Source organism: Chelonia mydas, chromosome 3, assembly GCF_015237465.2.
Source record: "Chelonia mydas isolate rCheMyd1 chromosome 3, rCheMyd1.pri.v2, whole genome shotgun sequence".
Taxonomy (NCBI): domain Eukaryota; kingdom Metazoa; phylum Chordata; order Testudines; family Cheloniidae; genus Chelonia; species Chelonia mydas.
Window position 1 is genome coordinate 145,348,939 of NC_057851.1, and position 25,554 is coordinate 145,374,492.

General features: G+C 41.1%; 1 protein-coding gene and 1 long non-coding RNA gene across 3 annotated transcripts in view; one reads left to right on the forward strand and one right to left on the reverse strand.

Annotated features, from left to right (window-relative positions):
• ZFAND3 (zinc finger AN1-type containing 3) overlaps positions 1–25,554 on the forward strand; it is a 240,902-nt gene that overhangs the window by 206,133 nt on the left and 9,215 nt on the right. For both annotated transcript variants that reach the window (XM_037895532.2, XM_037895531.2), the window contains exon 6: positions 4,682–4,852. In XM_037895532.2, the coding sequence (XP_037751460.1) occupies positions 4,682–4,852 (171 nt within the window). The remainder of the gene's footprint in view (positions 1–4,681; positions 4,853–25,554) is intronic.
• Positions 1–25,554, reverse strand: part of LOC119565824 — a 58,402-nt gene that overhangs the window by 12,578 nt on the left and 20,270 nt on the right. The window contains exon 2 of the long non-coding RNA XR_006289764.1: positions 12,461–12,590. This is a non-coding gene — a long non-coding RNA (uncharacterized LOC119565824). The remainder of the gene's footprint in view (positions 1–12,460; positions 12,591–25,554) is intronic.

Genomic DNA, 25,554 nt, shown 5'->3' on the forward strand with positions numbered 1-25,554 from the left:
CGAGAATAAGGTTTTGTATTCTTACACCTGCAATTAAGAAACGGAAAGCTCTCTCCTCCCTTTCTCTACCAGGCTGTGTTAGAAGTAGAAAAGAATTGACCTCCAGAATGAACATGAAAACTTACTATTTTTTTTTTTAAACACCCATGTCTGTTGGTCACATGCCACCTTGTTTTGTAAGAACATGTCAGCACCTGAAAGCATCCACTTTGTTGTAGCCCTTGTTGATTGTTTAATTGCTTTAATTAGAATTTACTCTTGACTTCAGTGGCTTCAGCAGTTTTATCCTGTTCCTGCAGCTCCTCTAACATGCTGTTGAACATACTTGTGTCTTGCATTTCACTATCCTGTCACTAAAACTATACGTAAACTATTTCCATTCATTGTCTGCTCCCTATACTTTACTGATGCAAGATTTCAGTACGTGTTTTACTTTAATCTTTTGGAAGGCAGGGTGATCTGGGGGAATGAACACCAAGTTGAGTCACGGTTCTGAATTCTAATGTCAACTCTTCCACTGACTGTGTGGGCAAGTCATTTTCTCCCTGCCTCAGTTTCCTCATCCATAAAGTGGGGATAGTGCTTCCCTGCATTGCAGTTTGTCGTGAGGGTTAGTTAGTTTTTGTACAGTACTTGAGCATGTAATACTCAATATAATTTCTAAGTAATCAGATAACTGAGAAATGGGCTACTGTCCTTTAAAATTAGGCTAAGCAACCTCTCTGTAGTCTAACAAAATAGTGTTTAAACCAAGCAAGCCAGGAAGATATGGGCATCTAAAAGGCTTTATTTCTAAATCTTCTCTCATTTCTATTATGAGCCATCTTATCTATATATTTGATTAGTCATTTATTAATCAACAGGAAATGTGTAATTTAATATTTGGATGTAGTTAATTATACAGTTGCAAGCCTGACCCTGGGCAGCTGTTTATCTAATTTAGGGGGAGCCTTTCCACAGGATTTGGCTATATTAACTAAATTAGATACTGCTTGGCACATGGACTTGAATTTCTCATGGAGACTTCATAATAAACCAGTAGGCCACTGTTTGTTCCATTAACTTAATTTAAAATGCAAAATTGACTGTTGAGAAGAACCAGAATGGCTTATTTTTCTCAGAGCAAAGATATGTGTGAGGTTAACCATTTGGGAACGGCAGTGTCGAATGTTGCTCTGAGTGATGAGTCCTGGCAGGTAGGATAGTTCCTGTTTTCCCCAGCTGTTTAGCCGTGAAGAGCTGTACTGTAGTAGGCTTCACTATTAAACACAGCATGAACTGGGCTACTGTTCCTGTGGAAAGGAGTACTCCTAGCACATCAGGTGTATGTTACCCTCAGAATCCAGTATGCCCAGCCTAATATCATAATGTATAGTGAAGACAGTGGAATTGATGCAGGTCTGCTGCTCAGGAGTCTGGCTTAGTTAGGATTCTTGGAGCCTGTTCAAAGAGCCTTTGTCATGGAACTTCTCCTGCATTGCTGCATAGAAGTGGTTTGAGGTAAAATGGTGCCAGTCGATCCATAACAACAAAGATCCATATACTCCTGAGGGTATTCTGCGCCAAAAATTTAAAAATTCTGCACACAGTATTTTAAAATTCTGCAAAACTCTGCAGATTTTATTTATCAAATAAATATGGAGACTCCAGCATGTCACTGGGGTAATGGTACTCTGCAGGGGGATTCAGGTGAAGGTGGTTGGGGCTAAGGGGGGGTGGGGGTTTGGGGTGGGGGATAGAGCTCGGCAGGGGGGTCTGGGTGTGGGGGCCTCAGTGGGGTGGGGATCTGGGTGTGGGGGGCTCGTCGGGGTGGTCCAGGTGCAGGGGGAGTGGGGCTTATCGGGTGGGGGGAGTGTTTGAGTGCGGGGCGGTGAGGCTCAGCAGAAGAGTCATGAGGGGGTCTGCATGCATAGGGGTTAGGCGGATGGGGGAGCAGCTCCCTGTACAGGGATCCCTCCCCCTGCAGCTGAGGAGTGATGGGTGCAGGAAGCGGGGGAAGGGGTTGCGGGGGGGAGTTTGCAGAGTTTCCTGCAGCTGTGGGAAAAATCTGGGGGTGGGTCTGACCTGGTCCTGGATTCCATGCCGGGGCAGAGGAAGTCTCGTCCTCCCCATCCCAGCCAAGACTAGCAGCTGAGCCTGGCGCAGGGTAGGTGCCACCAGCCAGGTCTTCCCCAGTCCCACCCCCTACCCCACAATGATTTACCTCTCTGCCAGCTGTCCTGGGCACCCAAATCATACTGCTGAAAAGGGTCTCATGACTGCTCTTGTGGTTTCCCTTTGCTTCCCTGTCAGAAAGTCATTTTTCTGCAGAAAAACAATGAAATCTGCGGGGAATATAAATTCTGCACATGCACAGTGGCGCAGAATTCCCCCACGAGTAAGCATCCATTTCTCCATCTTCCCTGCTAGATTCTCTCATGGCCTCCTTCCTTGTGGTATCTGAGTGCCCAGAGAGCAGCACATTATATGCTAAGTGTTACTACAGTTAGTTTGTTTGTTTATTTATTTATAACTTAAGCACCAGTCATCTATACAAAACAGATTAAAAAGACTGATACAGAAAAACAGATGCATTTAGAAATCCAGAAGGAATCGCTTTAGGTAAACTTATTTAAATGTAATAAGTCATTTATTTGTGGGCCTCACAGAAGTGAATCTTTTGGTGGGATATGAATGAGCTGTAGGCCCCCTGTATACTGATCTAGGAGGCAGGCACCTATGGATACTACACACAGAGCAGCATTTGAGGGCAAGAAAATAGAGCAGTTTAAATTGTATATGGTGGACAAGATGGGAAGTCATTGGTGCAAGTCAGAAGTGGGCTGACGTGGTCTAATTAGATGAGAGAACTTTGGCTAATGCATTTTGGACAGATTGGCTGGGAAGAGGCGCAATATGGAAAACAACAAGGGTGTGGATAACTGTTTACGCTGTTGTGCTAATCCTGTAGAGTGGCTTTGTTACTTGGGTAGTGATTCGCTTCCTCACCCCTTTACAGGGTGTTCTGGCAAGCACAGGGCACTGAATTTGGTCCTAAAAATATTCTTGCTGATGAAAACTTTATTTTAAAAACTGGTTCAGCTCACACAAATTAAACACGTTTTCCATCATCATAGTGAACCTGCAATAGCATTTTAAAATAAAGCTGTTTACAAGGCCAGGGTCCTGCCAGGAAGGCATGTTTGTTCTGTCTTGTTGAATGTATGTTTTTACAGTTGGTGTCGCTACAGTAACACGGATTTTTCTCAGACCCCATCCTACACTAGGATATTGACCCATTTCAACACTGGCTTTCAGCAGTGGATCTACTTGAAATAGTACTGCAGACAGTTTGATTTGTAGTGTAGATGGGACAAAACCACTTTCAGGAAGTTATTGAGACTTGGTTCTGCTGCAACAGCACTGTTGAATTAGGGTCCCCCGCCCCCCTTATTGCAGGCCTGTAATGTTACAGCAGAGCTGCTGTTCAAAATATTGTCCACTTAATGTACCTGTTTGGAAACAAAAGCCTTTTGTTCCTGTGCAGGGAAAGGTTAACTTCTGAGGAGGTGGATGTTGTATCAAGGGGGACTGTGGTTGCAGAAATGAAATGGAAGAAGAAAGATTTGATTTTTGTTTTAAATATTATATTGTTTCTAGGCCTGGGGGTGGGGGGGAAAGGGTACCTCAGAATCTGACAATATTGGGAGACCGTGGTGCCTGGGAACGCCTGTTCTCTCCGAATCCTGGATTCCCAACAGAGGATTTTCTTCTGCACTATCTCACCTAAAACAAATGCTTACCTAACCTTTTTAGCCTGAAGGAAGTTGGTAGTGTGAAGAGCATCCCACAGGCAAGATGGCAGGTTTGAGAGTGGGATCCATTCATCTTGGACTTTTCTATAGTGCCAATCGCTGTGGTCTGACAAAATGTCATGTGCAGACAATTAATTAGCTTCTCATTCTTACGACAGATACACTAATAACTGCAACATCTGCGGATTTACATCCTCTAAGAGTAGCACGCTTTCTTATAAGAGGAAATGTATATAAAAAAGGTTATTAATGGAAGTAGTGTTGTGCCTAGTTTAAAGAGAGAATCCAGGAGCACTTTGAATCTATAGCATCCATGGGGTTAGTTTATCTTGGTGATGTGTAATCATTTACATTTAGATTGTTATCCTTGTAGAGAAAGGGAGGCACAGTATGATGCTTTTGTATTCCGCCTTCAGTTTTCAGAGCTGTAGCTAGCACACTGTGCCTTAAAGCCTCTGTTCTATCCAACCAGGAAATAGGCTGAACTCGCTTTCAGTTGGCTTTCATCAGCAGCCTTGTTCAGTTGGTTTGTATAGGGGGAATAAAGTCATGTAGGAGAAACTAAATGAAGCTTGCAATTGTTTAGGATGGTGTGCGTGCTACATGTGTCTGTGCACAACTAAGCTGTGGCCGGGAGGAGTTATCCAGTTTATTTTATTTTCAGTATTGTGAGCCAGGAGGGGTCCTTGTAGGGAACAAAGATAATTGCTCCCTTAGTTGGTGCCTGTGTTGACTGTTGAAGAATGTATATATGCAATAGAGCAGGAAGGAACATAATCCTTGCAAGTGACCCCAGATGCAAGTAATAGACCGTTAATCTTTCTAGAACAGGACCTCAAAAAGGAGGTTCTAACATTTCCCCCAAATGTTTGTTCTGAATATTACAGATTCACAGTCAGAGAGCGAGGCTTCTCCTGTGAAACGGCCACGGCTACTGGAGGACAGTAATGACAGGCCTGAGGAAACCAGTCGATCCAAACAGAAAAGCAGACGCAGGTGCTTCCAGTGCCAAACAAAACTGGAGCTAGTACAGCAGGAATTGGGATCATGTCGCTGTGGTAAGTACTGGTTGTCAATACTGTTAAAATTAAGCTTTCTGACAGAATGACATTAGGTACCGTTGCACGGATGGGAAAATGTAGCAGTCCTATTCAGACCTTTTAAAGATAAATTTGAGAGAAAGGATCTAGCTTTCATTGGTGGCAAAAGTTACAGTTAATGCTGTCAGATCAATTTCCACTAATGCTCTGTCCTTATGTAGAGCCTTCTACCAAAGGATCTCAAACCATTTAACACGCATAAATGAATGTAGCTTCATAACTCCCTGTGAGGTGGATGAATGTTATGCCCACTTTACAGCTGAAGAAGCTTGAAGCACAGAGAAGATCAGTTGACTTGGTGAAGATCACACAAAAGTCTGCTGCAGAACCTGGAGCAGAAACACAGGTCTTCCTCTGTCCTGTATGTAAATTACAAGACAGTCCTTTCTCCCTATATAAGAATCCTATCTTTAGATGGGTCTGTAACTTTCCAAAAAACCACCCCTTTCCTTTGTGCTGAACGTTTCTATTCTTGATGTCATCCCAAAGGAGACTGTTCCATAAGTTGAGGAAACTGTTCAGCTATTTGAGGTTTTTCGGGGTGGATGCTATTGCCTATGCTGACCACTAGCTTGTCTCATTCAGACTACTCTAAATCTATTGGATTTTGGAATTTGTATTATTACATGGAAAAGTGATGAATGCGGTGGACACCATGGGAGAAATTGTCTCATCCACACAAATACAATTGTATTTGTTGTAATCAATTTGCAATACACTCATTAGACTTGGTTACAACAAACACATGGTACTTTTATTTGCATAGTAATTTTTTTCATAACACAATCATGTATCAACTAAGTTTGTGCTTCCTGCATACCACACTTCCTAATCCTGTTGATGTTTATACATTTGGTGAAGTTTGCTACTTGTTTCATGATGCCTCACTACAGTAATTGAGTGCTCAGAGGACTTGTAAACACAATGACACCTGTGGCATTTTGACCAATGCACTCTGGGATGTCCTACTACATAGAACTGAGAGGAAGTATTGTCCAAGCATAGTTAGGGGGTCAAGGTCAAGAGAATTTTGCAAGTATAAAAATAAGTGGATTGTGTAATTTTAGTATCAGCAATTTTTGCTGTATTCTGCAAATTCTAAACTTCCAGTTAAAAATAAGTTCTCATATGAAGATAAAGCCATCACGCTGGCAATCAACATACTGTTGCCCTATCACTGCTAGTTTGGTAGAAAAGTATTTCCATCCAAACAATAGAAACTGCAAATGTGAAAATGTACACCTCCCCCACTCTGGATGCGTCAGTGGTAGAGATTTTATTGTCTAAGCCAGTGGTTCTTAACCAGTGGCAGTGTACCTCTGGGAGTATGCAGAGGTTTTCCAGGGGGTGCATCAGCTCATCTAGATCTTTGCCTAGTTTTGCTACAGGCTACATAAAAAGCACCAGCGAAGTCAGTACAAACTAAAATTTCATAAGGACAATGGCATGTTTATATTGCTCTATATACTATACACTGAAATGTAAGTACAATATTTATCTTCCAGCCGATTTATTTTATAATCATATGGTAAAAATGAGAAAGTAAGCAACTTTTCAGTAATAGTGTGCTGTGACGCTTTTGTATTTTGATGTCTGATTTTGTAAGCAAGTAGTTTAAGTGAGATGAAACTTGGGGGTTCACAAGACAAATCAGACTCCTGAAAGGGGTACAGAAGTCTGGAAGGGTTGAGAGCCACAGTATAAGCATCTTTGCATTGTCTGGTTAAACAAAAGCGGCAATTAGATGCCAAAATAAACAAAAAAAATTGCAACATAAGCGACAATGAAGTTAAAAATTGTATTTTTTTTTAAAAAAAAGATCCTTCCCTTAGTTAATAGCTTCATGTTATTAAAATTGATAAGTATTTAAATCAAAGGCCTGGTCTATATACAGATTTTGTACCAGTATAACTATTTCAGATAGGGATGTAGACACAAATCAGACGTCAAGAATTATAACATTTTTTTTACTGAAACAGTTACGTTGGCACAGTGTTCTCTGACTGGTTTCTGAATGTTATAATTCTTGACGTCTGATTTGTGTCCATTTATTCTTTTACATAGAGACTGTCCGGTATGACCAACGTACATGGCAGAGGGGCATTGCTGGCACATGATGGCATATATAACATTGGTAGATGTACAGGTGAACGAGCCTCTGACAGTGTGGCTGATGTGATTAGTTCCTATGATGGTTTCCCCTGGAGAGAGATGTGGACAGAGTTGGCAACGGGCTTTGTTGCAAGGATAGGTTCCTGGGTTAGTGTTTTTGTTGTGTGGTATGTGGTTGCTGGTGAGTGTTTGCTTCAGAGACCGGACAGTCTTTATTGTAAAAGAATAAATGGACACAAATCAGACGTCAAGAATTATAACATTCAAAGACCCGTTGGAGAACACTTCAGTCTCCCTGGTCACTCGATTACAGACCTAAAAGTTGCAATATTACAACAAAAAAACTTCAAAAACAGACTCCAACGAGAGACTGCTGAATTGGAATTAATTTGCAAAATGGACACCATTAAATTAGGCTTGAGTAAAGACTGGGAGTGGATGGGTCATTACACAAAGTAAAACTATTTCCCCATGACAGGTTTCAGAGTAGCAGCTGTGTTAGTTTGTATTCGCAAAAAGAAAAGGAGTACTTGTGGCACCTTAGAGACTAACAAATTTATTTGAGCATAAGCTTTCGTGAGCTACAGCTCACTTCATCGGATGCATTCAGTGGAAAATACTGAAATTCCACTGAATGCATCCAATGAAGTGAGCTGTAGCTCATGAAAGCTTATGCTCAAATAAATTTGTTAGTCTCTAAGGTGCCACAAGTACTCCTTTTCTATTTCCCCATGCTTATTTCCCTCCCTACTGTTACTCTCACCTTCTTGTCAACTGTTAGAAATGGGCCATCCTGATTATCACTACAAAAGGTTTTTTTCTCCCGCTGATAATAGCTCACCTTAATTGATCACTCTCGTTACAGTGTGTATGGCAACACCCATTTTTTCATGTTCTCTGTGTGTATATATATCTTCCTACTGTATTTTCCACTGCATGCATCCGATGAAGTGGGTTTTAGCCCACGAAAGCTTATGCTCAAATAAATTTGTTAGTCTCTAAGGTGCCACAAGTCCTCCTTGTTCTTTTTGGTGATACAGACTAACACAGCTACCACTCTGAAACCTATACCAAAAGAAGCAGCAAGGGTACAGTTTCCAAAAGCAGCTTAACATTTCTTCAACATTTACAAGTTGTCTTTTTCCCATAGTCACCTGCCCCAGCACTAGCATTAACACTAAACATGAGAGAGAGGTAACTGGAATATGCATGCCTTTTCTTTGAATTTGGGTGTTTCGTATTTTGTTGCCAATATTTTTTTAAAGAAAATTCTCCCAAAACGTTTGTTTTTTCTCTGGAAGGGTAGCATTAACAATGAACCCTCAAGAGACAACTCCTCCGAAACAAGGTGCCTGTGGTTTTTCTTTTGTGGTTACTGCATTTCCACTCGGATAACCCATGTGCTAGGGAGAGGATTTGTAATATTTGATTAGGCCATTGTTTCATCAAGTTGGGTATGCTGCCTCCAACAGACTTGTTTGCATGAAAATCTGATGCAATACTGCCTGCTATTATCGGGCATGCACTGAGCAGTCAGATGAGCTGTATATGCAGTGATGTTTCCCCATCTACCCTGAAGTTCTGAAGCGAGCAGTGTCTATTTCTGAATATTTCATCCACTGAATGACTGTCTAGAAGCTCATTAGATAATGCTGTAGGCTAAGCAAACACCTCTGCAACCCATTACCTCGTGCAGATTTCACAAATGTGTCTTTCACAGTCTGCCATACCCAGGAACTTACGCTCTCAGAGTAACATTATTGCAATGTTTACATTCTGAACAATGCATGGCTTTACTTTCAGCAGTTTCTGGTGGTTTACAAATGCTTGTAAAATGCAGTTTTTGCATTAGCTTAGAGCTTATATGGCCTTGCTTACCAGTGTCATCTGAACTAGATATCCAGAGCTTACACCATAGTTTTACAGTTTCCAAGTCCTAACGATATGATGCTTCAAGCCTGTTACACCTCTCCAGGTGTAATCACTCTCCTGCAGGACACTGCACTTCAGAGAACTGGGGCCAGACATGCCCTTTATCCTGCTCCATTGCTCCCACTGCCTCTCAGATAGCCAGGCATTACCATGGATCCCATTTCATTGACACTACGTGGAACTTCAGACAAATTTAAGTGTGGTAGGGTTTTAGGGGTGGGGGGGAGGGAAACAATTTACTACTGAGAAGGGATTCCCAATAAAGATACTTTAAGCTCAAACACAACATTTCTCAGCTGTAGAAATATTGTTTTTTACATATTCACCATCTTTTTTCATTCTCCTTTCCCTCTGTACAGCTTATTAACTGCTGACAAGAAATTCACAGCTCATAAATAATGCTTAAGAGCCATTGCTATATAAATTGAATGTGTTATGAATTGTGATGGGCCTTTTTGTAGCACTCTGTGCCTAAAGCAGGAAGAACAGAGGATGTCATTTTCATTAATTTCTAATGAGGTGCCAATTAAAGGCAAGGAAGACGCTTAGAAGGGAAGAGTTACAGAGCTCCCCTGAATCCTCTACCCTGGGGCTGTCATATGAACACACTGCCAAGCTTTCTCTGAAAATTCCATTAAATTACAATCTCATCCAGAGTGCACACAGACAAATTCCGCTTCCCTTTGATCTTCAAAAGAGCAATTTGTAAGACGAGTTCTGAGTCTTCTCTCACAGTGAACTGGGAGAGGTGATAGGAATTGTTAATTGCCAATGCACTTTGCAGGCTTCAGTGAGGAGGCGAAATTTGAAAATGACTTCTCATTCTGTGCCTCTCTGACTGGATAACCTTTAAATTAACAATATCTGAGTAACACCAGTTTCCTATGAAACCTTCCTAGAAGCCAATTACACCAGGCATGTGTTCAGACAGATGATTCTAGCACTGTGTGAATCCTTGAATGGTTTAGTTTCCCATGATGGATAATGATTGCATAAAAATACTGTTACTTAATATCTGGTTCAGTGGGCAAGTAGATCAGCTATTACGTTAGGAACCTTATCTCCCAAAGTGTATTTTAATATAAGCTTTCTGCCAAGAGTGTAAGCAACACAGAATTGAGCAGTGGGTCATGTTTGCTTTGCAAATCAAACTGCCAATTCAGTAGGAGTGGTGAGCAAGGTTGCCAACCATGAGCAAACTTGTTGACTAAAATTAGAGACAGTAAAGTTGTCAGTAAAAATGGCAACATAACGTTGAGAGTTCTTCCTTTTTCCAATGTAAATTTCCCAACTGATTATTTGTAGAATGGATTCACAGGCTTTTCATTAATGATTTGATAAGATATATGTGGCCATTAACTGAAGCTGTACACATTTTCAAAAATACATTGAAATTATAATAATCTAAATTATGGAAGCTGTTTGCATAGAAAATATTGCTTAATTTTATGACCGTATTTCTCCACACAGCAGATGAATATTTACAACTAGTAAACTGTTTAGTCACAAAAAATTGATTTCTGGTATTACTTGATTTTTAAAGTCAAACCTTAAAAGCCTGTCAAGGTCTTTGTTAACAGTGTTAGATTTACAGTGGCTTTCTGGAGTGGTATAAAATCACAGAAACTGTGAACTGAGCTTCTCTCTATTAAAAATCTCATATAAGACGTAAGGGGATGGTTTAGGGGATTGGCAGTAATGGGATTTCCCCTCTTTCACCATTTCAAATCCAGCCTTGGTCAGCAGTTACAGAAAAATTACTACCATCCGCTGGCTGTTCTGTGGTCCCTGTGTGAAATGAATTAGTGCTCAGTATTCAGTTCCTAGTGGACATACATGTTCATATCCCAAACCCTTCCTCCCCCCGTAACAACCATCTTTCATTGGCATTCTGTTAGCAGTCCATGCAGAAGCTGTGACTGAATGGCAACTGAGACTGAGCTTCCCTTTAGCCCCTCGTGGTGGTCCGTCAGACTAGTACTGCTGTTGCCTGTCCAATATCTTTTCTGTCAATAGGTGTCTCTAGTCTCCCTGACTGTCAGTCCAGAACCTAGCCTTAAAATGGGGGCAGAGAGAGGGAAGAAATGTAAAAACCTTCCATTTAAGGCCCCGTCTATGTTTAACAATAACCATGAGTAAGCACTATTTTGAAACAATGTAGAGCAGTCATATAGAAGTAGTTTCTGTCCACAAAATTGAGAAAAAGACACGTTATAACCATTAGGACCTCTGTTATAATCAGTATCTAGGTAAAACATGGCTCCTTCCCATGGTTATAACATGTTTTTTCTGACTTCACAGAGGAGAGAAGATACCTTTTAAAATATGCCTGAGTTACAATGGTTTCACAGTGTTTAAACAATTATTTTTGTAGTGTACTTGGGACAATATGGCAGGTATTGTATTCTGAGATATAAAACTAGAATGAAAACTGGCCCGAAGAGTAATGAGTTCTCTGGACTGCCAGGGTAGAGATTCAGCGGTGACTCGCAAATTCAGTGTCTGATGGCAAAAGCTAAATGTACTTTGTCATTCAAGTGCAAACTTATTTCTGTGTGGCACTGGCAGGTTAAAGTCTGATCATTGACTTGTGGGTTTTAGAGTGATAGGATTATAAAAGCCAGGAAAGTAGAGCGCACATACAGGTACACTACCCCTTTAAAAAACAACCAATCAACCAAAAAAAGAATTCACATCAGTTTTGCTTTTGGCATGCTTCATGTGATTGTGAATCTGTCCACTTTTTGCTTCATAGACTCTGTCACTCTTGTTGTCTGTCAGAATCTGGATTACCCATTTAAACACTGGGCTGGAAGAATGTGTATTTAGCCCCAAACTGATAAATCATGTATGCAGCCAGGTGCAAACTTCTTGTGGGGATGCCACCACAGTAGAAAAGTAAACATCTTTCTGATGGCCTGTTTAGGGCTCTTCTCACAGTAGTACTGGTGTAATTGAGGTAGGAAATAGGTAGTATGCACACAGACTAAAAGATGATGTGATTCTGGTAATAATTAAAAAAAAAAAAAAAAGACCATTACTTGTATTTTACCTACTCAGCAGAAGAGGTAATGTAGTGATCTTGAACATAAGAAACGTAGGTGAGACCTTCTAATTTCAACTCTGACACTGGATCCTTTTGTGGCTTTAGGTAAGTCACATACTCATTCTGACTCATTTGACTTGTCTGAAAAATGAGAGTTTCCAGGCTCCTTGCCACAGAGCTGGGAGCCCTGGATCCTAAACTCTGAGGCTTCTGGCTCAGCCATGGCTCCCAAGGGCTTCTAGACTCTCAGTTCCTTATCAGTCCACTAAGGCTGATAGGATGCCAGGAGCTGAGAAGCCCTGGGAGCCATAGCTGAGCAGGGAGCTTAACAGTTTGGGCTCAGGCATGTGTGTGATCTTGGTCTTATCGGTCACATCCTGAACCAGCAAGGGTTGGAAGTACTGTGTAAATTCACCTTGCTTCCCAGGGAGGGGAAGAAAGTGATCTTTCATCACTCTACAGCTCTTTTTGCATACCTTTCCAGCACAAGTGGGCTTCTGAATGGAACTCCATCCAGCCTTCTTCTGCCAGAAGAAAGAGGTTACTATGACATGGATCCCTGAAGTAGGAGGCAAGAGGGAAAATCAAAGTGGCACCTGGAGTCCTCTAAGTGGGAGAGGGAAACAGAACATAAAATAGATTACACTGAGTTTTCAGCCTAAATTTAGAGCTTTTTGTCTCAAATGGTTTGGTCAGCAGCTCTGACTATTGTCAGGGGATTAATCAATTTACAGCAACAGCTGTAGACAGCTATTTAAATCCAGGGCATAAATAATCTAATTGAGAAAATGTGTTGCAAGTTAAAGCACTGGAGTCCTGATAGGCATGTGAAGGTTTGAGGTCAAAATACCTGGAGCCATATAAATGCCCTGGATTTATGCAGCTTGCACATTGCCTCAGCATGGAATCTTGTCATGATTTATTCTGGCTCTTTAATAGCCTTATCTGACTTCCATTTTCATTGGTTTGAAAAAACAGAAGGTACACATACTTTATCAGATCACCTAGTATTGCTTGCTTGTTTTAATTAAATTATTGGATACACTTTGGCTTTTAATTGAATCCTCAACTTTTGGGAGGAGTGTATTAGTAGAGATTAACTTGGTGTGCAGAGACTTTGAGAAGTATGAATACTAAACCAGAGTCAGTGCAAAGTATGAAATGTTCTACACCCAAGAAGCCTTATACTTAATGCCCCAACACAGATGCTCGGGTGGCTGTATCCCATCCACTTTACCTTTCTCAAGAGATATCAAAGCCTTTGGCACATCGTGATTGCTCCTCTATATGGGGCACAGACCCCTGGAATATTAGAGCACTACCAATTCAGTCATAGACTTTAAGGACAGACGGGACCACCAGATTGTCTAGATTGACCTCCTGTATAACACAAGCCACCAACAGCATCCAGCACCCGCACAATAAACCCAACAACCAAAATTAGAGCCCACAGGAAGCTAAACTATTATGTGCCTCAGGCAAAGAATAGGAGGGATCAAGGTGTACCAGTGCCCAAGGACCCCGCAACGGTAGGGAAATAAATAAGTGAGAGATACATGCCAGGATTGTCTGGTAGACTTGCACCCATATGCTGCAGAGGAAGGCAAAAAGCCCCAAGGGTTCCCCCCCAATCTGGGAGGAAATTCCTTCCCAACCCCACATACAGTGGTCAGTTAGGTGCTGAGCATGTTAGCAAGAACCAGCCTGCCAAGCACATCTAAGAGAGAGAATGCTTGGTGCTACCTCCGAGCCCTGGCCCTCCCCAACGTTTCACAAGGAGATTTTTTTTTTTAAATCCCCCAATGTATAAATCTCTTCGTGACCCCCTGCTGGGGTGGCCAGCTGAAACCCTGAAAGATGCGCTTTTAGGAACATAAACCAGAAGTGAGCCCCAAGGCTGTTGAGCTCTGTCCCCTTCCGTGACAAGCAAACCTGTCATACAATTGCACTCATGAATTTGACCTGTTCTCTCTCAAAACCAAGTTTTGCCCCCACAACTTCTTTTGTGGGCTGTTCCAGAACCTGACCCCTTTGAGGGTTAGAAACCTTCTTCTAAATTCCAGCCTTAATTTGTCCATGGCCAGTTTATATCCATTTGTTCTTGTGCCAACATTGTCCTTTAGCTTCAATAGCTCTTCACTCTCCCTCCTTTTACCACCCAATGTACTTATAGAGAGCAATAATATCCCCGCTCAGCCGTCTTCCAAGCTCCTTTCATAAGAAAGGATCTCCATTCCCCTTATTAGTCTCATAACTCTTCTCTGCACCTGTTCCAGTTTGAATTCAACTTTCTTGAACATGGATGACCAGAATTGTACACAATATTCCAAATGAGTTTTTACTAGTGCCTTGTACAATGGCATTAATACTTGAAATGCCTCATTGCATTAGCCTTTTTCATAGCCACAGCACAGAGGTGATTATAGTCATCCTGAGATCGACCCACCTACCCAGGTCTCTCTCCTCCTTTGTTGCTTCCAACCGATGAGTCCCCAGTGTGTAGCAGAAATACCTATCAGACCCTAAATGCCTGACCTTGCACTTCATACTATTGAATTTCATCCCGTTTATGTCACTCCAGATCATCAAATCCTCCTCTGCATTGACGATGCCCCCAACTTTTGTATCATCAGCAAATTTCATTAGCACACTCCTACTTTTTGTGTCCAGATCAGTAATAAAAAATATTGATGAAGATTGGTCCCTCAACCTATCCTTGGGGAACTCCACTAGTAATCTCTCTCCGGTCTAATAATTGACCTTTCAGTACAACCCAATTACATTCTCCCCTTCAGTTTGTTCTTTATCCACCTTACAATTCTTGTACTGATCTCTGCCTTCCCTAATTCACCTAATAATTTCCCATGTGGTACCTTGTCAAATGCTTTACTGAAGTCCAAATATATTAGATCTACTGTACTCCCTTATCTAAAAAATCAGTTATTTTCTCAAATAACTGGCATGATCTACTTCCAGTAAACCCATGTTGCTTTATATCCCCTTTACCATTTATCTCCATGTTTTCCTTCGCCATTTGTTCTAAAACCTTGCATATTACTGAGATCAGACTAACAGGTTTGTAATTGCCCAGATCACTTTTCCCCCCTTTCTTAAGTACAGATACTACTTTTGCTTTTCTCCAGTTAAATGGTAATATCACCAAATAGACAGATTTATTACAGATTCTGGCTATCAGACTAGCAATCTCAGATTCCAGTTCTTTCAGTATTCTGGGATGGAAATTATCCAGTCCCCTGATCTGAGTTGCATTAAAGCGCTTTAAGTTTTTCTTCCATCTCACTTGTGGTAATTTCCATTTCCATTAGCCATTCTGCTTTCATGCACATTTTTCATATTATCTTTATTGAAATCCGAGGCAAGTATTTATTTAGTTTTGGGGCTATACCTAGATTATCTTTAATCTCCTTCCCAAACCTCACTGCATAGCTGCCCAACTTCATCCATCCTTATTCTTTTTTTTTATCCAGCTTGACTCTTGGCAATTCTCACTTTATTCCTACCTTTTCTAACCTCCACAATGTAGCTTTATTTGCTGATCATCCCCTTCTTCCATTCCCAATAGACTCTCTGATTACTCCTAATAACCTTTTTAAGGTGGTTATTTATCCAGCTGGGTCTGGAGCCTTTCTCTACAAGTTTTTCCCCCTTGCTTGTGGTGCAAATTTCAGATCGTTTTGTATAGTTCATTTGAAGAAATTCCAAACCTCTTCTGCATTTAAGTTGTTGAGCTCTTTAGTCCAGTTGACTTCTTTAACTATTTCCCTTAATTTCCCAAAGTGTCTGGTCTGCCCTTTTGAAATATAAAATCATAGTTGACGTTTTGATTATCCTTCCATTTAATTTAAACTAAATCAACTTGTGACCACTCGATCCAAGGTTATTTCCTACAACCAGCTCTTCTATGATGTCTTCACTACTGACCAAAACCATGTCTAAAATCGCATCACCTCTTGTTGGTTTGGGGCAGTTTGATGAAGAAAACTGTCTGTCACATCCAGGAATAACTGGGCTCTATCAGTATTAGTAGCGTTTATTCTCCAGTCTATGTTTGGGAAGTCAGTCTCCCATTTACATAATTCCCAATAGTATTTCTTTCTAATATTAGAGGTATCTATCCATATCTAAGTCTGACTCTGAGGGTCAAAAGCAGACTCCTAACACTATACTAATAGAACCTATTTCACAATCTTTCCCCAAAGTGATTTTGACCCAGACTGACTGTTTTGGCCAATCTGTTACTTCGTATTTCTTTACAGTTTACCGCTTCGTTGATTTGACGTGCTATTCCTCCACACACAGCTTTTACCTTTATTCCTCTCTCTCCTAAATAGCACATACCCATCAATACCTGTATTCTAGTCATGAGTGTAATTCCACCATGTTTTTGTAATCCCTATAATATCTGTTTTGAACAGACTCCTTGCATTCATGTGCAAGCATGTCAGTTGTTTCCCTCTGACCTCATGGTAGCCTTGCACCACTGATGGCTTTTTGCCTATATGTATGGTTGTGTGGGTTGGCTTAGGTCCTATTTGCAAGAGAGGGAAGAAAACAGAGCAAATCAGAAGGGAAACATGCTTCTCTTTCTCACTAGGTTCTTCACCTCTCACTCTCTTACACACCATCAAGGGTATCAGAAGAGACATATTTTCTATCCAGTATTAGAACTGCAAATCAGCAGTACTTCCTAACTATCCTGAGGCTCTGAGGCATAAACTTTCACTTTGCATCACAGATGTCATGGCATGATATGCTTGCCATGTGAATCCAGGTTGAGACTTGTTTGCCTGCAGCCTAGTGGTGCTCCAGTCCTAAAGCATGAGTGGGAAGACTCAGAGACACATTATGATGCATCTTACGCTCTCTGATGTCTTCCCCTTCTCCTGCTGATTTCAGTTCAGTTATCACTTTTGTTGGTAGCTTCTAGTAAGCACTCAGTTGAAAAGAACATCTTTAAAAAGACAAGGAAAGGCTAGCTACAGTGATCACAGGCAACTGTGGAATAAACAAGGTCACCAGCCCATCTGTTGGTGCTGTCTGTGTTTCCTGGAACATGTGCGGCTGGCTGTATGTGTGTGTGTGTCTGTCCCTCTGTAGAGGCATATTAACTTGGGATCACTTGATAAGCTCTAAAATGCTTTGCATTAATATCTAGAAACCCTGATTTCCAGCATTAAGGAGTTAGCAACCCCCACCCCCACCCCCCCAACCCCGGCCAGTTCTGCTCTTGGAATAGAAATGATAGGAGGAACATATCACTATCTGTGGCAAAAACTGCCTTGGGCCATTTCTCCTGGAGTTTTAAAAATTATATTAATTTGGATAAAAAGCTTTACCATAATGTGACTCATCTCTCTTCTCAGGGCGAGGTGGATGGGGGGAGGGGTGAAAAGATTCCCAGCAAAAGCATGTTGAATGCAAAAGTTTTACCTTTATCCCTAGCACTTACTCAGAGTCCCTGCCATTTATAAAGTTTGGGGAAACAGGAGATTAGTTTGGCTCATTCATTTCCAAAGGTCAATTTTTTGGTGAATTGTTGTGATTTGTGGGCTTGTTGGGTTTATTTTTCTTCTTTTTGTAAAATGTCATTAAAAGTGAATGTTGCTGGATTTGTGCAATGAAAGCAGACATTACCAGCACAAAGCAATTCCTACAGAAGAGAGGAAAAAAGGTAATTATAGTTTGTGCAAGGATGGAACTGTCTGGAAGGAGACAATAAAAAATGTCAGCAGAAGAGAATATTTTTTTTTAAAAATTTAAAGTGACAGTGCGCACAAATTGCATTGGGAGCTTCATTAAGCTGGACTGTAACACAATTTTATTTATTTCCATTGTTGGCTGCTCTTTTAGAGCAGTCTGATGGGGAGTATCAGGGGAATAAACTGGATCACAGTGGCATCTATAGAGCAAGAGTTTCTCAAGTACTCTGTACAAGTCTCTAGAATGTTTGCTTTGTATCTTAGCTATTTCTTCTATTTTTACATTTGTCTTATCTGGTCCATTTTCCTTCACTTGAAAAACCAGCAGATTACGCTTATTTTAGGATTCCCCTAATGTTTAGCGGCTTTAATGCCAAAAATATCTTTTAAAACAAATTAAGTCCTCTTTCCCTTTGTAAGGGGGAGAGTTGCATAAACACTCTGCTTTGGGGATTACTGTTACCTTGCTATGAATGATGTCTAACTATTTTAAACAGTACAGCAGCATTCTGTATCCGCAGTAGGAAGTAATCTCTTCTCTGCTGATTATCTGCCCTGACATGCACTATACTGGATAACAGGCCAGTCATTTCCAGCCCTGTAGAGTAAATTTAATTCTTTCTCTTAGCCATGTAAAGCCCAGGGATGGAGGAGAATGTAAAACAGATCTGTTTTATTCATGGAACACCTGCAGCTTCTCTACCCTGCCATAGGCTTGATGAAATAAAATGTATTAAGATGCTTTAATATATCTCTGTGTTACAAATTCTGTCTTGGGCAGTGGGTCAGTAGACACAATGTAATCCAGGTATTTTTGCTGATGGAGTATGAACTGCTAATGCTTTCCAACAAACCACTGACTGTAACCACCTCCTGTTACAGACATGTACTTAAAAATGAGCTCTCTGGCCTCCTAGCTGTCCTGAGCTTCTAGCAGTTTCATTCCAGAATGAATCTATATTTTATATGTTTAGAGTTCGAGATAGATATATATATATATATTTACATTATCATTCAACCATGACATTTGTCTGTGTGGATAGGAATTTTCATGTTTGTCAAAAAATTTGCTAGAGCAAAGCTGTTGTGCAAGGTGATTATTGTAGAGGAAGATGTGATCTCTAAATTAGCTAGGACCAGTCCTGTGCCAATTTGGAAATCAGTACAGTGAATACAACTGGGAGCCAGTTTAGGGAGTGGCAGTTGGAATTGTGTGTCTCTGGTAACTTGTTACCAGGCATGATTCATTTTGAAAAAGCTGTAGTTACCTCAGGGCATTTGCCTGCATTCCTCGGTAAAGAGAATTAATAAATTCCAAGGCCAGAAGAGACCACTGTGATCATCTAATCCGATCTTCTGAAAACACAAGCCATAGAACTTCCTAGAAATAATTCCTAAATCCTATCTTTTAGAAAAACATCCCATCTTGATTTAAAAATTGTCTGTAGTGGAGAATCCACCATGACTGCTGATAAGTTGTTACAATGGTTAATTACTATCACTGTTAAAACTTGATATCTTAGTTCCTCCAGTCTGAATCTTTCTAGTTTCATCTTCCAGCTATTGGAGCATGTTCAATCTTCCTCTACTAGATTGAAGAGTCCTTTATTAAATATTTGTTCCCCAGGTAGGTATTTATAGACTCTAATCAAGTCACCCCTTAACCTGCTCTTCGTTAAGCTAAACAGATGGAGCTCCTTGAGTCTATCACTATAAAGCTTCCCCCCAAAACTGCGGTAGTCAAGCCTGAAGGCATGAAAACATGGATCACAATGGCCAGATCAGCGTCTGGTGTGATTGGGGTCCAACAGTTTGAGTGCAGATACCTTCAATGGTGGGTGTTGTAATGAAGGTGAGTTCTTCCAAGTACTACTTCTTCCCACCAACATCATCTCAGTCTTGTTAGGGTTCATCTTCAGTCAGCTGTTCTTTATCAGGCACTAATTTTAGCCAAACAAAACTTGGAGGAGATGATGGTAGCATCTGGTAAAGGAGGTATAAAGCTGGGAGTTTTCTATTAGCATAGAACATAAGAACGGCCATACTGGGTCAGACCAGAGGTCCATCTAGCCCAGTATCCTGTCTACTGATAATGGCCAATGCCAGGTGCCCCATAAGGAATGAACAGAACAGGTAATCATCAAGTGATCCATCTTGTCGCCCATTCCTAGCTTCTGGCAAACAGAGGCTAGGGACACCATCCCTGTCCATCCTGGCTAATAGCCACTGATGGACCTATCCTCCATTAATGTATCTAGTTCTTTTTTGAAGAGGCCTGTTAGTCTTGGCCTTCACAACATCCTCTGGCAAGGAGTTCCACAGGTTGACTGTGCGTTGTATGAAAAAATACTTCCTTTTGTTTTAAACCTGCTGCCTATTAATTTCATTTGGTGACCCCTAGTTCTTGTGTTATAAGAAACTAACACATCCTTATTTACTTTTTCCAAACCAGTCATGATTTTATAGACCTCTATCATATCCCCACCTTCGTCATCTCTTTTCCAAGCTGAAAAGTCCCAGTCTTATTAATCACTCCTCATTTTGAAGCCGTTCCATACCCCTAATCATTTTTGTTGCCCTTTTCTGAACTTTTTCCAATTCCAATATATCTTTTTTTGAGATGGAGAGACCACATCTGTGTGCAGTATTCAAGATGTGGGCATACCAGGAATTTATATAGAGGCAATATGATATTTTCTGTCTTGTTATCTATCCCTTTCTTAATGATTCCCAACATTCTGGTTTTTTTTGACTGCCACTGCACATTGAGTGGATGTTTTCAGAGAACTATCCACAATGACTCCAAGATCTTTCTTGAGTGGTAACAGCTAATTTAGACCCCATCATTTTATATGTACATTGGAAAATATAATCCCAACTATACATGCATTTATCAACATTGAATTTCATCTGCCTTTTTGTTGCCTAGTCACCTAGTTTTGTGAGATCCTTTTGTAGCTCTTTGCAGTCTGCTTGGGACTTAACTCTCTTGTATCATCTGCAAATTTTGCAACCTTATTGTTTACCCCTTTTTCCAGATCAGTTATGAATATGTTGAATAAGACTGGTCCCAGTACAGATCCCTGGGGGGGATACCACTATTTACTGCTCTCCATTCTGAAAACTGATAATTTATTTCTACCCTTTTTTCCCTGTCTTTTAACCAGTTACCAATCCATGAGAGGACCTTCCCTCTATCCCATGACAGTTTACTTTGCTTCAGAGCCTTTGGTGAGGGACCTTTGTCAAAGCCTTTCTGAAAAGCTAAGTACACTATATCCACTGGATCTCCCATGTCCACATGCTTGTTGACCCCCTCAAAGAATTCTAGTGGATTGATGAGGCATGATTTCCCTTTACAAAAACCATTTTGACTCTTCCCCAACAAATTATTTTCATCTATGTGTCTGATAATTTTGTTCTTTACTATAGTTTCACACAGTTTGCCCGGTACTGAAGTCAGGCTTACCAGCCTGTAATTGCCAGGATCACCTCTGGAGCCTTTTTTAAAAATTGGCATCACATTAGTTATCCTCTAGTCATTTGGTACAGAAGCTGATTTAAACAATAGGTTACAAACCACAGTTAGTAGTTCTGCATTTTCACATGCGAGTTCCTTCAGAAATCTTGGGTGAATACCATCTGGTCTTGGTGACTTCTTATTGTTTATCAGTTTGTTCCAAAACCTTCTCTAATTACACCTGAATCTGCAACCGTTCCTCAGATTTGTCACCTAAAAAGAATGGCTTAGGTTTGGGAATTTCCCTCACAACCTCTGCCTTGAAGCCCATGTTGTCTCACTAGCACTCAATGGCTCCATATAGGTATGGAATGGTACAGGGGAGAAAACTAAAACTTGAAGGCCCTTGTGTTGGAGATATAACTGTCCATAATGACTCTATAGCAGGGGTTCTCAAACTTCATTGCACCGTGACTCCCTTCTGACAAAAAAAATTACTTCATGACCCCTAGAGGGGGGACTGAAGCCTGAGCCCACCTGAACCCCACTGCCCTGGGTGGGGAGGCCAAAGCCTGAGCCCCACCACTCTGGACAAGGGGGCCAAAGCTGAAGCTCAAGGGCTTTAGCCCCAGGCAGGGGCCTGCAACCTAAGCCCCACCACCCAGGGCTGAAGCCCTCAGGATTTGGCTTTGGCCCTGGGCAGTGGGGCTCGGGCTTCAGTCCCGGGCCCCAGCAAATCTAAGCCAGTCCTGGTGACCCCATTCAAAGCAGTTCGCAACCCACTTTGGGGTCCTGACCCACAGTTTAAGAACCACTACTCTATAGGTTCAGACAAAGGTTATGCTCATATGGTTCCAAATGCTCCTTTCTAGCAGAACTCAGAGAGTGATGATGGGTAACTACTTCTCTTCTCTGAAGGCCCTCACCTATGGGATCTTGCAGATGTCCAGATTATCCCCTATTCTCCAGTATTTACCTGAGACCATATGAAGGTAGAGTGAGAATTCATGGGCTCCAATGCCAATAGTATACTGACACCCAACAATACATCTCAGCCCAGGTCTACACCACAAACTTTTGTTGGCCTACCTATATCAGTGGTGTAATGAGGTGTGATCTCTGACTGACATAGCTGTGCTGGCAGAAGTGCCTAACATGGATGCAGTTATATGAGCAAAACAGCAGTTTTGCTAGTATAGATTATTTCGCCAGGAAGGGATGGTTTTATTATACAGGTACAAAGCACAGTTTTGCTGGCATACACTCTAGGATCACTTTCCTGGTATAGTATGCTGGTATAACTATACCAGCAAAGTGCTCCTAGCATAGACATGACCTCATTCTCCAATGATACTACCACTACTAAGATTTAACAATTTCTACAAGTTCTCAGTTCCCGGATGAAACAGCAGCTAGCTCAAACACAACCCAGGCAACACAGAAATGATGCTGGTCAGCAGAGGGAAAAGCTTTGAAGAACTAGCTGAGACTCCATCTTCCTGCATCTACCTTTCCATTGAAAGCATACCGTGTACATTCATTGAAGTGGTGCAACGCCCCACAGTACTGTTTGACTATCACTTAGCTTGGATAATCAGGTACCATCTGACTCAAACTTTTTTACCTCCAGCTTGCTAGGAAACTCTGCCCCTTCCTGCCAGGAGAGGACCTGGCTCAGTCATCCATGCATTAGTCACCTGAAGGCTTGACTACTATAATTCACTATATCTGAAGCTGAATGTGAACACTGTAGAAAGGCCCCAGACAGTACAAAATTCAGCTGCCTGCCTCCTGCATAGTTTTGGTTCATGTGAGTACTTACAGCCGGACCTGGCACTGGCTCCCAGTCTGTTTTTTATGCAATTTAAAGCCTTGGTCCTTATCTTCAAAGAAAATCAGTGGATCAGATCTCAGCTCCACCTAAGAACTGCCAAGAAAGTTTTGCTCCTCTGTAATAACACAGATCACAAAACTGACCACATACTATGTGAGAGCTTGGGGATAAAGCTTCTCAATTGAGGGGCTCTAACTGTGAACCAATTTCCAGCGATTAGATGAATTCAGGGTCTGTCCTACTTTTAGAAAGTGCTTCAAAACCTTCTTTGATAAAGCTTTTCCAGAATACCCTTTCCCCCACCTCTACCCCCAAAAAACAAAGCTAAAAACTCCCAAAAAGCAGTTACTACCCCCAGCCAGCCACAAACACGTCGTCACTCAAAGCAGTTTTCTATAATCCAAAAAGAGAAGAGCCAGGAAATACATAAGTCAAATAGAGACTTTGCTATTGACTTTTTTTTTTTTTACAAGGAGGAAGTTCAATATTATGTTGATGAGCAGCAGTACAAAACCCTAAGATAAAAAAGAACTGAGACATCTCAGGGCAGTTAGATTCATGCCTGCCAGCCTCTTGGAGAGTGTACTGGAATCTGGTGGCTTATAGTATCATATGCCCCAGAGAAGTCCCGAAGGATGAAGATGACTGTTTTTCCATTTTAAATGGACAGGAGGCCATCCCCCACCAGAGCAGCAAGTGTTGTCTATGCCGTGCTCTGGATTGGGAGGAGTCCAGAAAGCGCAACAGAAAGGTGGTACTGGAGACATATTTTTGGCTATCTTCTATACTAGTTTGATGGGGGAAGGATGGGATAACCAGATGACGCTACATTTTACATGGTAAAGCTCACTTCCCTCCCTCCCTCTGACCCACCCCCCAATAGGAGAGGGGAAGAGAAGTTGTGAAGGGTGGTCAATTGTTGTGGGAAGGGAAAAGGTGCCTTCAAAAGTTTACCTTGTTTATTAGTTTTAGGGATTACATGGGACGGAATTGCTGCAGTTTAGCTGTAATGGAGTGTGGTTTTGAGTTAAGTCAAGCGCACCTATAGTGGCTGAACAATAACTCTTATTCTGTATAAATCTAATTGTGGATAAGAGGGGGAAGAGGTTAAAGAAGGAGTTGGTCTAACGTTTAAGTGTCACATTTTCAAGAGCTCAGGACCTAGCAGTTCCCATTCATCTCTAGGAACCTAAATGGGAGTGGAGCTGTCTCAAAATCTGGCCCCCGCTGTAAGTGCTGAACATGCTTGAAAATCCATTTCTGTATGCTTTAGCAAAGATTGTGTGTGTGACTAAACTTCAGTGCTTCACACGAGAGCAGCTCTTGATTTGCAGACTTTTTCTGTGTACTTACGATCTGGACATGCACACAAATGTACTGTCTGCCGATATAAATAGGTCTGTAATTTTGATCCTTCAAAAGTATTGGTCTTTTTACATTTTGCAGATATTTTAACCTCTGTTTCTACATTTTATGCCTGCACATAATCTTTATATAGAATTCTATGTAAACACACACACATGCACTACTAGAAAATGCTGCATTTTGGCATGTAATTCTTGCAGTACCTTCATCTCTAAGGCATCTAGGTATTTTTAGGTTCTGCTTGAACTTCTGTTGATTAGAATTTCAAATCAGCAGGAAAGTAAAATTTCTTGCAAGAGAGGTGAAAGAAGCCAGAACATATGGAGCAGAATTCTGCACAGGAATAAGTCTGTGGCTTTATTAGACCACTTTTGAAGAGGCTCCAAATAGAATATTTGTGAGGGAAAAAGTGTGTTATTAATTAAAATTCAGAAGTGGCATGAGCTGCAAATTCTGGTGGCTTTGAATTTGTGCCTTTTCATTCAGGAATAAAGCTGACAAACAACAGCAGTAGTGTGAAGCTAGGACTGAATTTAAAATGTCAAGCACTCTGACTTTGGCTGTGAATCTTGGCATCGCTTCCATTTACCTACCCAGGGAAGCTTCCCCTTCAAAGGCTGTAGGAGGGTCGATGTTGCATACATATTTTGGGCGGGGAGAGTCAACTTTCAGAATGGTTTGTGCATATGGCCACAATCACCGTGCATAACTTTGAAAACTAACAGGTTGCTGTTAGAACCGGTATTTCAGGAGAGAATTGCTCACTTTCGCTTTGACTAGTGAACCAACTCTGAACATTACTAATGTTTTCAAATTTATGACCCAGAAAATATTGTTACAGTTTTTACAGCATTTTACAGTCAGGTATTTTGTCAGCTTAAGCTAATGAGGTTTTTGCAGTTCTGTGAATTGAGGTGTTTGGAAATACTAAAATAAAACCCCATTAAAGTGGAGTTTGGGGTTTTGTCTTAACTTCGGTGGATGAGTCAACAACTCGGCACATTTGCTATGAAAACTTCAGGGTAAGTCTGAACATTTCTGATTTCTACAAAAACTAAAGCTTAAAAGTGCTGAAAGTTGAGCAGTTATTCCAGGGTAGTTAGGTCAATGTGCAATTGCTTTTTTGCTAATTTAGGCTTAATCTTTGAGATGGGGCATTGTCTTCAATATCTCTAAATCACCATGCAAATT